General features: G+C 31.7%; 1 protein-coding gene across 1 annotated transcript in view; it reads right to left on the bottom strand.

Moving 5' to 3' along the window:
• LOC111707263 (putative neutral sphingomyelinase) overlaps positions 1 to 7,538 on the bottom strand; it is a 28,263-nt gene extending 20,725 nt beyond the window's left edge. The window contains exons 1-4 of the mRNA XM_023480332.1: positions 7,499 to 7,538; positions 7,163 to 7,320; positions 4,112 to 4,177; positions 286 to 471 (exon numbers count right to left, since the gene is read on the bottom strand). Coding sequence (XP_023336100.1) covers positions 286 to 456 — 171 coding nt within the window. The 5' untranslated portion in view covers positions 457 to 471; positions 4,112 to 4,177; positions 7,163 to 7,320; positions 7,499 to 7,538. The remainder of the gene's footprint in view (positions 1 to 285; positions 472 to 4,111; positions 4,178 to 7,162; positions 7,321 to 7,498) is intronic.
• Positions 7,539 to 15,286: the final 7,748 nt, after the last annotated feature.

Here is a 15,286-nt window from a genome sequence, read left to right as displayed (position 1 = left end):
CCTCCAGTGCAATTATAACCTTCCTGGAAAGATGTCTGAATCCCTCCAGTGGAATGTAAATCACCCTGCGTAAAGTTTTGAATTGTAAAAACCATTTTTTCAAAACCCTCCAGTGAAAAAGAATTCCCTCCGGTGGTCTCCAGTGGAGTCAAAATCTTACTACGAACTTCCGTCACTCTCAAAAGTCACAGTTCTCCGGGATAAAGATTCAACCGAATCTGCGTAGAAGAGTTACTTGAAATTACACTAACCGTCCTTTAAGAAAAGAAAAGTTTAAATTCATTCCTGAGTGCTGGGTTGGGATCTGTAGGAGGCTGGATTTGAGGCTGGATGTGAGGATGGATGGAAGCGAGGTTGTGAGGCTGGGTTGGAGGCTGATTGATGAATTCTTGATGGATAAATGAGTTGTAAGAGTAAAAGATGAATGACCGTCAGCGACCAACATAATCTTAGCATCTCGACTTACAATCCCTGAATATGGAACCTCAGCTGAAAACTTTTGAATTGGATATCCTTAATCCCGATCAGTTAATTAATCTGGAGATTAATAACAAGAGGAGAACAAGCATTATATTTAATCTGGAGATTAAGAAAAAGACTGGATCAAGCATTAATCCCGATATCAATCATTCAAAAGTTCCCAGCTCAGGTTGGATTTATTTGATTTGATTGTTTTTAATAAGCTACAGTTTTACTATTTTAGTTTGTCATATCTCAAACGGGGGAGGGGGCTTCATATATACTCTCTTAAAGGTGTTGGCGGAGTTGGCTCCCCCCCCCCCTAAATGATAGAAGAAAGAAAATTTACAGAGCAATAATTTTAGGAAATGGTAAAAATACTTTTTTTCAGCAAGATTTAAAATTTCAAAAATCTATCCTAAACACTTTAACACACTTATTCCCCCCCCCCCCCCTTCCTAGCAAATACCCAATCCCGCCTCTGTGAATGCATTCTTTAAAAATTTAGATTTAAAGTTAAGACCGAGATTTTGCAGAAAGGAATTGAGTCTTTGCAACAAACTCTGATTTTCTAGTCCTTATATTGTCCCAACCAAATGTCGTAGACTTTAGATATTTCAAACTACGAATTCTGTTAGCTTAACTTATCTAAGTTTGAAATATTAAATGTGTACAACATTAGGCCGCTAAGATATTGGAATTCGAAAGTTTAAGTTTGTGGCAAAAACTCAATTCCTTTGATAACGTATTTTTTGTTTTAAAAATAGGTTCTTATATATATATAGCTATATAAATATATATAAAGATATGTTTCAGTTTTTAACTTCACATTTTTATTAAAAAAGAATTATCCTAAACATAATGTTTCACGCCTATCATAACGATCCTCAGTATGTTAAAATTCTTTAAACAACAATAGATATATATATATAAGAACCTATATATATAAATATATAGATAATTACATCATACGNAACAATAGATATATATATATAAGAACCTATATATATATAAATATATAGATAATTACATCATACGCGCCGACGCGGATCAGTTTGAACTTGAATTTTAAACAAGTTTATGCATCGTATCTTTATTATCTTATTTTTAACATGAATAAGGAGCCAGGAAACTGACAAAATTAAATTTAAAAAAAGATAAACCGTATTATCTTTCAATCTAATCATAGTAAGGAAATAAATCTTAAATTATGAACATATGAAAGTACATAAATAGACTCCACAGTTTTATGGGTAACATGCACTGTAAACCTTTAACCGAGAATCAAATATCCTGCATTAAGGATTAAAAACCTAGGGCCGGATTTTTCGTGGATTTCTACAACTTGGAAGGGTGATTTCTACATCACACCTTTTTTGTAAAAAAAATCCTTAATTTCAAATTACAAGGACAACCCCCTTTTAACGAATATGTTTGTTAAAAAACACAATGAAAAATATATGAAGTCAACAGTCTGTATAAATGAATGTTATTATAATGTATTCGTCGAATGTAAATGTGGACCTTGGAAAAAGCAAAGTCATGGCATAAGAAAGGGTGGGCCGGAAAAAAAACGGTGTAAATTAGTTCCAATTCTGAAAATGTCACACCAACAAGAAATTTCAATGAAACTTCCGACATTTGCATATTTATGTGCATTCGTCCAAAAACATGTGTCTGATATTTTTTACCATTTTTAAGCAGACGTATCTTATTTCCGTGCATTTTCTGAGTACATATAAAAACTATTTAATATAAATAAATTCAGTATTGAAGCTTTGCCCAATTTTTCCTAAATCTAGTTGAATAGTAAAAGAAATGCATTACGCTAACAGAGCGACCTGAGCTGAAAACTTTAGAATTGTGGATATTAAGCTAAATGCTTGATCTCCTCTTTTTATTAATCTTCAGACTAATTTAATCTTAAGTTAAATCCGGGAAATTGTCTGAACTGCAACCAATCAGAGTGTTGATTGTAGAAACCGAACAACCAATCAGAAGCCAAGAAATTTCAAAATTTTGGCGCGTAATCAATGAGAGAACTTTTATTGGTCAGAATCCAGCAAGGATATCCAAAAGAGAGAAAAATAAAAAATATCGTCAGTGAATACAGAGATTTAGAAATCGGGATTAAGGTTATACAATTCAAAAGTTTTCAGCTCTGGAGAATTTTAAAAAGATTTTCCGAGTGATAACTTCCATAATGACAACAAAGTCGGCGCGAAAATTCCGGATAGAAAATTTCCGGAATTGCCAAGATATAGAGATTAGACAATGAGAGTTTGTGGCAAATTGAACTCGGCCGTTGTACCTGTTTTTACACTTTTCAGCCAAAAGACCATCAAATATTTCTGAAGGTATTTATATTTTGAACAATTAACATTTTTAACAAGTATCACGCTTGACAAATACGTTACCTCAAACACTGTTTTAAACTAATTACAAGGTCACTCTACCGGAATAAGCGGTTTTAAAAAATCTTTTTTTTTTTTAATTGATAAATGCGTCTTGTTAACCCTATTCCCGCTGGGGGGGGGTCAATTTGACCCCCCCCCCTGTAGTTTTTTTACATAACTCAAAAAGTATTGGTCTGAGGCTGTTGAAATTTTCTGACTTTTCTTACATACCCAAAGCCCTCCCTTTAGGCCTAAAACCGGGCTTTAATACTAACTGCCTGAGTCCTCAGGCACACTGCCTGAATGACTGCTTTTGCCTGTAGCAAACTAAATCTTTGTTTTGACCCACTTTCACTTGTCAGATTTTGATAAAATTTAGCTTTTTGGAAAGCCTATGACATAAGGAAACGGATTGCACAAGTTTTGCGAAAAAAAAATTGCAAATTTTTTGCAAACAACCTGTCAAAGGAAATTTGCACATTTTTAGTTTTTCTTGATTAAAAATCAGGTTATTTAAAATTTTGCAAAAATTTTTGCATATTTGAAATGGCATGGTCAAGGGCTTTTCAAAAATGTATAATTTGTCATTTTTTGGACAAATTTTTTTTGCAAACATTTTTACTATAAAACTGGATTTTGCGATAAAAAATTCAATTTTCGCAAATTTGCAATTTTTTTTGCAGATTCTAAAAGTAGAGCACAAGAGCTTTCTAATGATGTATCATTTGTCATATTTGGACATAAAACATGGGATTTAGAGGGGGGGGGGTCAAATTGACCCCCCCCCAGCGTATCCTGGTTTTCAAGTACCCCAGCGGGGATAGGGTTAAGCAACTAGCTATAGCCTAAGGATAGCGTCATTTCTGTCGATGGGTGACTTTAACGATAACTGTGCTGGTATCGTAAAATTGGTGGGATTTAAAAATTAATTAATTTTAGAGAAATGAGATTATTTTTATGAAAACAGATTCTAAAGAATTTAAATAATTCAAAGTCTGTGCAAATGCAACTTTTCATATACTTCCGGGTTTTTATGCTAAAAAACCATAATAAAGTTTTATAATAAAAATTACCCAGCTTTGGCTGGAGTGTTCTCGAAAAAAAACAACTTGCCGAACTTAGAACTAAAAACCAAGCTAAATTGGTCCAGGGGTTCTGGGTCCATGCTCCAATGATGAAATACATACAAAGTTATAGTTAACTATTTTCAACGACATGAAAAAAGTTTTAGAAGACCAAAAATTGCAAAACATGACCTGTTAAGGACGACATTCAGAAGAGATACACATTCAAACCTGTTTCACGGAAGGTCGAAATCATTCCTGAAAAAAAATAATATTTATTATCTTTGATCAAACTTTGGATTTGAGACAACCCAAATAAAATCAATTTACAGGGACTAAGGTTGGATTTACAATAGTACCCTTAATATCTTTATCTGATCAATTCTGTGGACGATTTAATCGTATTTCTAAAGAATGTGTTTAATTCTGATAGTTTCCTTTCCCTAGCTTCTGCAGTAGAAATACCCAATTCAGTTTCACAATTGAAAATAGAAAAACATGAACATCTAATTCATACATGCCTAATAGAAGGATAGATAGATAGATAGATAGATAGATAGATAGATAGATAGATAGATAGATAGATAGATAAATAGATAGATAGATAGATAGATAGATAGATAGATAGATAGATAGATAGATAGATAGATAGATAGATAGATAGATAGATAGATAGATAGATAGATAGATAAACAGATAGATGGATAGATAGATAGAAAAAAATATAGATAGAATTGATCTAATTTTGTTCACATGTTGCAAAACTAAAAGAACAATCTCCGCTAAAACCCACTTTTTATTTGTTCAGTGTTCAGCAGATGATGCTTAGTTTAGCGTGATAAAACTACGTATTCAAAACTCCACAAGGTATTATATGGGAAAGTTATTTTAATTCAAGTACTTAATTGTCATTTCTTTCATCCTCGACTCCAACCTGGTAAATATATGTATTCAGAACAATGTGAAAAGTTCGGTTTGAATCCTTATATATTATATTATATAATATAATAATTGTCATCTAACATCTTTTTTTGTGATTGTTTGCAAAAGAAATGATTACTCGCATCATTCCCTAGTTTCCATGTCCTGATTTACCTCGTCAGGTTGCAAAGATATAGAAAACTATATTTTGCAGTCATTGTAATCAGTTCCTTTTCAATATTTTATGTCTATAATTTTTATTTCTTCACATAGAGCAATTTTTTTGTGCGTATTTTGATTTTTATCAATTTTTTGGCTATCAAGTTGTAAGTAAGTAATTATTTATTTATGAAATATAACAAAACATACAATTAAGTGTTTCAGGAGAAAATATTTTAAAACCTCCAAAAATAAAGGTTGTAGGAATATATTTATTATTTACATTTTATTTAATGTAAACCGGTGGTGGATTGTTAGTATTTTTCGACGATGAACAATCAACTTTTAGAAATAAAAATGATTTATTTGTAATGTTAAAAAATATTAAAATAAATAGGCTTTATGGGTTGAATAAAAGATATAGGTTCTAAGCAAACGGGCATTTGAATCCATCTTTTTAATTCGCACCGATTTTGACATCCTTTGTCATGGTATTTTTTTGTGGAACTAATAACGAGTAGACGACCCGAAACGATACATATTTTCAAAATTATTCGTGTTGTAAAATATACGATATGTATATGATTAATGTCTTTTTATGTAGAGATAATGTATATTTATGTGTAGAGATAATGTATATTTATGTAGAGATAATGTATATTTATGTAGAGATAATGTATATTTATGAAGAGATAATGTATATCTATGTAGAGATATTAAATACAGAATTTTTTATCTTAGCATTGAATATATATTGTTATATGAAAACGGTTTCAGTTTGATAAACACGTGTACTTTAGTTTAACGTGTGCATTTTTCTTATTTATGAGTAATTTATAAGTAAGTATTTTTCTTATTTTCTTATCATTCTTATTTATAAGTAAAATATAAAATAATGTGCTGTGGCCTTAAAAGGGCAGTTTCAGTTCTAGTAAACACGTTTTCACTGACACTCCTGTATGCTGAGTCCATTAGCGCCTGATCCGATCAGGGTTAAGTCATGTGTTTGTTTTTTATTCTGAACCAATAGAAATAGAATGGCGGTTACATCTATCTTTTTATCAATCACAATATCCAATCAGAGATATGAATCCTTTAATCGGCACTATCAGTAAATGGAAAATTTACTTCAGTTGAAACTAAATATATAGTGTTGAGATCAAGACAAATCTGAAAATTTATCATCAAATTTTAAGACAGCCTCGATTCTAAAGTGCGCAACGCTTTGGCGTTTGGCTTTACCTCACAAACCCTTCTATACTTTTTTGTAGCCCTAGATATGTGCATTTTTATAATGGAACAAGCTTGTTTCTAGCTTAAGCTGTTAAGGGTGAAATTCTGATTTTTGCGTGCACATCTTGGTTTTCAGTGTTTTATCTTGCTTTAGTTTATTTCAACATTTTGTTTTAAATCCCATTTCTTACAGAGAGACCCATAAAACTGTGGAATAGGGTGACGATTAATTAATTGGTTTTTAGCATAGATAAATAAATAAACATAGATAGCTTATGTACGCAAAATCATCAAGAATTGTACAGTCCGCGAACTCATACTTCCCGGGGTCAAAGTGTACTTCAATGATAAGCGGGGTGGTTTGGTGTTTTAATGGATTTCAGAATAGAGTGTAAAATAACTCCGGGAATGGAACTATTTGAACAACAATATTTCACTGAGCAATATATCATATTGACGAGAACTGAAGAAGGACATGAGAAGGACTAAACTAACTTAAATTTCTCTATACAGAACTCATGTACACCACAAGTACTCAATGACATAAGAACAGCCAATGTTCACAACCGACCTAGTTAATCTATATAATAGGAATATATTTAAAACATCTCTGTACATTTATATCTTTCAAGATGAAAAATGTCGTCTTATGCGCAATCTATCTTTATCTATGGTATTTAGTAGTCCAATGAACATGAATCAACCTTCGCCATGAGTTGAATAAATGCATGATTTGCGCGCATTAACATCAAAAATTTAATCGATGTAAATTCTTAAAAATATATGTTTTTGTATTTTATAAATACCTAACAAGCGACATAAAGATAGGAAATTATTAACTAATTGGAGCTCGAATGAAACGATCTAACATATGTAATTTATACTTTTTTAAAGTAAAATAATTAGCATAATTGTCAGTTATGATTTTACCTGCTTAAAATAGTCTCTTGATTATTTCATTTTCTGGCCGACAATGCTATAAATATATATTTTCACTCTGTTTACCAATCTAACTTCATGTAGCACAGTTCACTCATAGTCAAGTTCATGCTTGCAACCAAGATTACAGACGGAGAACATAAACAACTCTAAAATAATATCCATAATTGAAATTAATAATTTACCAATAGATTATTTATTACAAAACATACATGATTCTTTGATTTACGTTAAGTTTTCATATTAATTTCGTATCATTTTAGTCATTAGTGCTAACACAACATGTGTCGCCATCTATTAAAAGCGGCGGAAAATGAAAACTCCGACCGTGGTCTGGGGGTAGGTTTGGGCAGTGGTTGCTGAGAATACAAACACTCAACTGAACTCGGAGTTCTAAGTAAAGTGAAATTTGTGTGAGAGTGTTCACGTGAGAGAGAGAGGGGGCCTAATACCACAGCCACCAGTCCGGGCCTAGATGGACTGACATAAAAGAGGGGAGGGGGGAGGGGGGTGATAAGCAAATATACATATTTATTTATACAATATATACTAAAATTATTATCTATATATGGTTTGATGGTTATAACACATGGGAAGTAATTAAGAGTATATTTCATAGCACTATCAATCATATTCAATTTGATCTGAATAAATTTTCATAATAATTGCTTGAAATTAATTTCAAACTAAGAAAACATAAAAAATAAGCTCGAAATTAGAATCATATCACATAACAATAACAAAAGAAAAATTCATGCAAGATTGTAAATTTGTAAGTTTACAAGCAATAATTTGAGGGACCCTCCCAATTGTAGATTGACATGATATGATTCACAACGGTAACGATCTGTACTGACGGACATTCAATACTTTTCAAGATAGTTTAACTTCTTTATCTTTATATGTTGCTTAGATAGATGTTTCGGGGTATCGATGTTAATCAACCTGGCCACTCTGTAAATGGAAGTTCGTTTGAATTTACATCTACATTCCCTTTAAAAACAACCAATTGGTTTTGCTTTTATTTTATTCTAGGGGGTTAAATAGAAGCTGGGGGGTCGAAATAGAGCCATGGTTATTTCGTTATGTCCAAATCGGAAAATACAACATAAGAAGTAAAGAAATTAAGAGAAACTGTGATAAAAGAAAGGAAACTGTGATAAAAGAAAGGAAACTGTGCAAATCACAAATAACAAGATTAAGCAATTGTTTATTCTTTCAAATCCAGAACAAGTTGCAAATAAAATGATAGTCAGCTAATTAGGCAGTTCGGACGTTTTTCGAAAAAAATTACTTAAAAAAATGAAATTAAAAAGGATATTAATAGTTAAGGATGAGCTATAAAATCTTAAAATCACACAATGCATAATGCAAAGAATAAACAGGAAGTAGAAGTTGTTTCCAAAATTATAGAAGAAGGTCAAATATATGCTACAAGGTGTCCCACGAAACATGACAGTGGGTGAATAGTTTAAAATGTCTTCTTCCATAATTTGTAAAGTGGTTTGAAACCAAACAGAACATGAAAAATATTATATGGCAGTCATATTATATCAAAATTTATTTCAAATTAAAATATATTTCTTTGACATCTAATTGAAGACATTCAAAACTATTTACCATCTGTCATGGTTCGTGGGACACCCTGTACATTACGGGTACAACTTTGTGTCTTTTTAGCTTCTCTTGAGTGTATTTTACGCACAAGTATGGATGAAAAAATTTATTTGGTTAAATATTATAAATTCAAAACATCTTTGTTCTTCTCAACAGTTCTTTACTAAGAGGAGTTGATGAGTTATGATTGAAATATAATAGAGGATTAATATAACGTGCAATTTACTTTAGTGTAACGTGAATCATTCGTGAAAAGGAATTTTTTCTGGTTTATAATACCAAAAGATATATATGGGGGGGGGGGGGGGTTAAGAGAGGATTACAATTCTAAATAACCTTGAAATAGTCTGAACCCATAAAATCTAAATTGTATAAATAAGTCCTGGTGCTCCAGTAACAACATAAATATGGATTTAAAATAAAACTGTTTAAACCTTTTAACCTTCGTACAAGAATTGAGCCGTATAAAAAGGTCGAGAAACAAAAATAGACATTGCTAGATTTTTAAAAGGAGGGCTGTTTAAACCCCCTGGATTAGGGGCGGTTTTCGATTTTTTTAGGAAGGGGGGGGGGATTATTTTGGAAATGTATGAAAAACTGGCCCTCCCCCTCTCTTAAGCCTCTCCTCTGCCTCCTCCTCCTCCTCCTCCTCCTCCTCCTCCTCCTCAATCTCCTCCTCATCCTCCTCCTCATCTTCCTCCAGACAGCCCTGAACTAGTACAGGATCGAGGCGGGTTTAAAGGATAATCTTTTCTTGGTTCATTTATACTTTTCAAATATAGGGCCCACACACATACACACAGAAATATAAACTCTCAAACCAACAATCATACAAGTAAAATACACATGGAAACAATGTTGAATTCCACGAAAAAATTACGAATTCTTCTAGATCGAATAATTAAGGGTTTACACCATCAGATTGCAAAGATTAGAAAACTAGAATTTGATGAAAGCGTTCAATTAAATTTAACAGTTTAGATGTTCACTTATGGAATGGAATTGCCACATTATTATGTGTATTGCAGTTTTTTGAAAGAATGTAAACCATACTCTTTCTAATCAGAAATATATTTTTTAATATATGTTCATTAATGGTATGTAAGGAGGTATTTATTTATGTTTAAAAGCGTACGTAACATGTATATTACTCTAGTTGTAATAAATACATTATAATTTTGTACTATGTAATTGTACATGTATGCATAATAATATGTACTTATGTTTAAGTACGTGTGTAGTGTGACTGTAGAAACATGCATGGCATGTATAATTCAGAATTCACTGAGATATGACAAATGATTTGTAAATGTTAATTAACACAACGCGACGTTTCTCTTAATACTTCACTTTCTCTTTCTTTGTATTTTCTCCTTTCTCCATTCTTACTTTCTCTTTCCTCTTTCTTTATATTTTTTTCTTTTTTCCATCTTTAAATTTTCTTTTTTCTGTAATTTTTTTCTTTTTTTCTACCTTTATATTTTCTTCTTTCTTTATTTTTTTTTTCTACCTTTATATTTTCTTCTTTCTATAATTTTTTTTCTTTTTTTCTATCTTTATATTTTCTTCTTTCTTTAACTTTTTTTTCTACCTTTATAATTTCTTCTTTCTATAAATTTTTCCTTCTTTCTTACTTTCTCGTTATTTTTATTTTGTCCTTTCTCATTTCAAACTTTTTCTTTCTTTTAATTTTCTCCTTTCTGCTGTTAAACTTTTTCGTTATTTTTATTTTCTCTTGCTATTAACTTTCTCCTGTTGCCCTCCTCTCTTTTTTCTTTTTTCCCTGTTTTACTTTCTTAAAGGTACTCTTCTTTCAGAATTCTCTTTGCTTTCTCCTTCCTGCTCTTTTTTTCCTTTTTGATTCAATGTAAAATATGTTTATTCTGAAGATGTTCATATATTGAGGAAAATAAAAAAGGGCATATATGGGTTTTAATAAATAATAGCTGAAGGGCCCGGCGTTGTCCGTGGAATAAATTTTTAAAAAAATCAATTTTTGAAAATCACAGAATTTCTAGCCTTTGTTAAACCCATGGGTTCCCTCAAAAATGTCAGCCCATTCGGTCCTGCCGTTTGGCCGGCTAAAGGGAACATATATACGAACGTCTTATTTTTATATAAGAATGTCTTGTTTTATTATATAGAAAAAATATCAAGTAACACCTGCTCTGATTTTAAGCCATGTACAGAGACGCACAGCTATGTATCGAGGTTTGGTTTGGGTTTCTCTCATGCATAACTATAGGGCGAGATGCTTTTTGGTTTCTTATAATTGAATCCAATCGCGTTTTGGTCTTTAATTCACCCAATTTTAAACTAATTAAGGAATCTTTTTGAACTTTTCATTAAAAATTCATATGCCTAGAAAAAAGTCTTAAAGAAGAAAGGAAATAAGTTATGATCAATAGGTCAAATTGTGGTCGAAAGTCAAAGCTTGGGATGAGGACCGAACTGTTAAATCCTGTTTTTGGACTTAGTTTGGTTTGGTTTGATTTGGTTTGGTATATTTTGATTTATTTTGGTAATGTTTGATTTGGTTTGGTTTGTATGTGTTTGATTTGATTTGGTTTGGCATGTTTTGATTTAGTTTGGTTTGGTATGTTTTGATTTAGTTTGGTTTGGTAAGTTTTGGTTTGGTTTTGTATGTGTTTGATTTGGTTTGGTTTGGTTTGGTATGTTTTGATTTGGTTTGGTATGTTTTGATTTGGTTTGGTATGCTTTGATTTAGTTTGGTTTGTTTGTGTTTGATTTGATTTGGTTTGGTTTGATATGTTTTCATTTAGTTTGGTTTGGTATGTTTTGGTTTGGTTTTGTATGTGTTTGATTTGGTTTGGTTTGGTATGTTTTGATTTGGTTTGGTATGTTTTGATTTGGTTTGGTATGCGTTTGATTTGGTTTGGTTTGTATGTGTTTGATTTGATTTGGTTTGGTATGTTTTGATTTGGTTTGGCTTGGGATGTTTTGGTTTCGTTGGGTATGTGTTTGATTTGGTTTGGTTTGTATGTGTTTGATTTGATTTGGTTTGGTATGTTTGGATTTGGTTTGGTTTGTATGTTTTGATTTTATTTGGTTTGGTATGTTTGGATTTGGTTTGGTTTGTATGTGTTTGGTTTTGTTTAAATGACCGTAAAGGTTTGATTAATATGTCTTTTGGAATTTTTTTTTTGACTACAAAATAATATTTAATTATTTGAAATTTGTTCTATAAACACATTGTGTGAAGTATTTATTGTTCAATGTTCTGTGGCTGTTGTCTGTTTTTCTTCTCTCGTTTTAAAATTTTCACATGTACTGTTTTTTAGTTTCCTCCCACTTCCAATGCAATAGAAAAAAACGTCCATTTAGAATCACAGTGGGTTAAAGTTTGACTTTCCAGCAGCTATTTACAGTATACATAGATGCGTGCCATAAAATCATAAATAATATTTCTATTCCTTCAAGATTTGTTTGTTCAATTGTCAAGTCTGATCAAAATATTTTTTTAATAAATTAAGATTTGAAAAAACATATTGGTATCCTAGTGTGAACTATTCTTGGTCTAAACAATAAAATGTTTAAGTTCAATGTCTACCACACCTCCAGGCAGTATGTACATAGATAGATAGATAGATAGATAGATAGATAGATAGATAGATAGATTGACAGAAAGATAGATAGATAGAAAGATTGATATGTTTAGATATATAAATAGATGAATAGATTATACCATGTGATTAGATTATACCATGTGATATACTTATATTACGCTGTAAACATGTGTAAAAATAGCTTAACTATGTAATATCTATTCTTTCTAATCTTATAAATAAGTACATTAAACTTTAACTGTGCTGTAAATGCGTAGCATGATTGCCTTAATCATGTGATATAGATCATGACGTAGGAATTGTAATTACGTCAATTCATGTTACTTGTAAAATAAGATATTTAAATAAAATTAGTTTATATAGAAACTCCGTACTATTTACTGCGAGAGAGTAATCCTGAATTCCTGTTTTAAAAACAACAGGTTGGATTGTCCCTATCATATGAGATTGATATATAGCTTGTTTGATAGCTAGGCTTGTGTCCCTGTGTGGTATTTAGAGCGGATTGTCCCAATCATTTTGGATAGATGTATATCTTGTTTGATAGTTAGGCTTGTGTTCCTATGTGGCATTTAGAGTGGATTGACCCCTTCATTTGGGATCGATATATAGCTTGTTTGATAGCTAGGCTGTGTCCCTGTGTGGCATTTAGAGCGTAAGATTGTCCCCATAATTTGGGATCGATATATAGCTTGTTGGATAGCTAGGCTTGTATCAGTGTGGCATTTAAAGCAATGAATTAATAGCTTGTTTGATAGCTACGCTTGTGTCCCTTTGTGGCATTTAGAGCCTGGATTAATATCTTGGTTTGATAGCTACACAGATCAAGCCCAGTGATGGTGGCGTTGATAGTTAGTAGGATTCTAACCAAGCAACCCTGGACTAACCAGAGTGAGAGGCATTTGGTTTCTTATAATTGAAATCAAATGCCCTTTGGTCTATAATTCAACAATCTTTAAGCTTATGGATTTTTTTGTTTCATAATTTTCATTCAAAACATACATGCCGGCAAAAAAGTATAAAAGAAAAAAGGCTAAAAAATTATATTTTATTGGTCAAATTGTTATTGAAAGTCACAGCTTTCTGGAATATTGAGAGAACTGTTAAATCCACGTGGTGTGGATTGTATCCTGGTTGACTTTGAAAGCGGACGGGTTGGACATTTGAAAACTTTGAAAACTTGTCATGGAGTAAGTGTTTACTACACCATTCATATAATAAATCTGACTATTTATCTTTTCATTTATTTCTTACATATTCATCTAACAGATTATTAATTCATTCATTTCACATTTCTATCTATCTATCTATCTATCTATCTATCTATCTATCTATCTATCTATCTATCTATCTATCTATCTATCTATCTATCTATCTATCTATCCAACTATCCTCAAGTCTGATTATTTCTCTGATCCTGGATTAGCTAAGTGTAGTTTTGACGTGAAGTATTAACCAGCATACCTCTAGATACAGTGCATATACAATACAGGTTATATACCATACAATACATTGCTTACACGTACAATACATCAACAATTTGTTATTTTCAAGTTTCTAAACATCTTCAAAACAAAATCATTCAAGCAACAATTCCATCCCTCAATCTCTCTATCACTGAGAAGTGAGTATGACAATTACATGCCCCCCTCCCCGGCCCCCCTCTCCAAGCATATTGCACACAGGCTTTATATACCGAGGAATGGGGGGGGGGGTGTTGATTAAAATATGCCCCCAGCCATCATCATTTAAAAAAAAATGCAAGTCATGTGCATTGTATTTGTATATTAAAAGATAAAGAATTAGTTGTATTTTTTTTATTCCATCCAGAGAGAAACCTGACTTTCCTTTTCCTTGTACCACTTCTCATTCCCTTCTGTCTTCTTGCTGACAATTCACTTCTGGTTTGACATTTGGAATTAGAACCATGATTATCATGCTTATATAGACGCTAGAAGGTTAAATAATAGTTAGCAACATAAATAATAATTGCGTATTTATGCGTCATGTGAAATGTAGGAGATAAACAATAGTGATTCAATGCATGGTTGTGATTTTGGTAATTTTCAGGCTACAGTTATAGGTCTGTTTAACTATACGGCCATATCCGGGGTTGATCATAATTGATAAAAGATTGTTTTTTCTTTGTATGAATCAATTCGAATCAGAATCTAGAATTCATTTCGTTCATTCTCCGGGAGCAAAAAAAACATTTGATTAATGTGGAGGAACAATTACAAATGACAAATAGTCTAAGATGGTTGGTTCGACATCTTTAGAAACAGAAGAATGAGACGCCAGAGATGCCGTAGGACAGTACGGAATTTCGTCATTTATATTTCTTACTTCCTTATACACGTCTCATTAATATATTTTATAAAAATCATTAAATTAACCATTTAGAGACTTTTTTGTAATTCCTAATTGTCATTTATGAAAAGTTTATGCTCGTCATTTAAGTCTCATCCTTTGTGAATAATCTTTTGCCTGAGTATTCATTGACATGACAATCTATAGAATGATATAACTGTTATAAAAGGAGAAACTGTAAACTAGAATAGATTATGAGAATGGAAGAAGATGGAAGGGATGAATTGATGAAGGATAAAAGGAGAAACTGTAAACTAGAATGGATTAAGAGAATGGAAGAAGATGGAAGGGATGAATTGATCAAGGATAAAAGGAGAAACTGTAAACTAGAATGGATTAAGAGAATAGAAGAAGATGGAAGGGATGAATTGATCAAGGATAAAAGGAGAAACTATAAACTAGAATGGATTAAGAGAATAGATGAAGATGGAAGGGATGAATTGATCAAGGATAAAAGGAGAAACTGTAAACTAGAATGGATTAAGAGAATAGAAGAAGATGGAAGGGATGAATTGATCAAGGATAAAAGGAGAAACTATAA

This window comes from Eurytemora carolleeae, unplaced genomic scaffold (genome assembly GCF_000591075.1).
Source record: "Eurytemora carolleeae unplaced genomic scaffold, Eaff_2.0 scaffold737, whole genome shotgun sequence".
In the NCBI taxonomy this organism is placed as follows: Eukaryota; Metazoa; Arthropoda; class Copepoda; order Calanoida; family Temoridae; genus Eurytemora; species Eurytemora carolleeae.
Note: the sequence above shows the minus strand (reverse complement) of the source record. Positions and strands in the feature narration are given on the sequence as shown.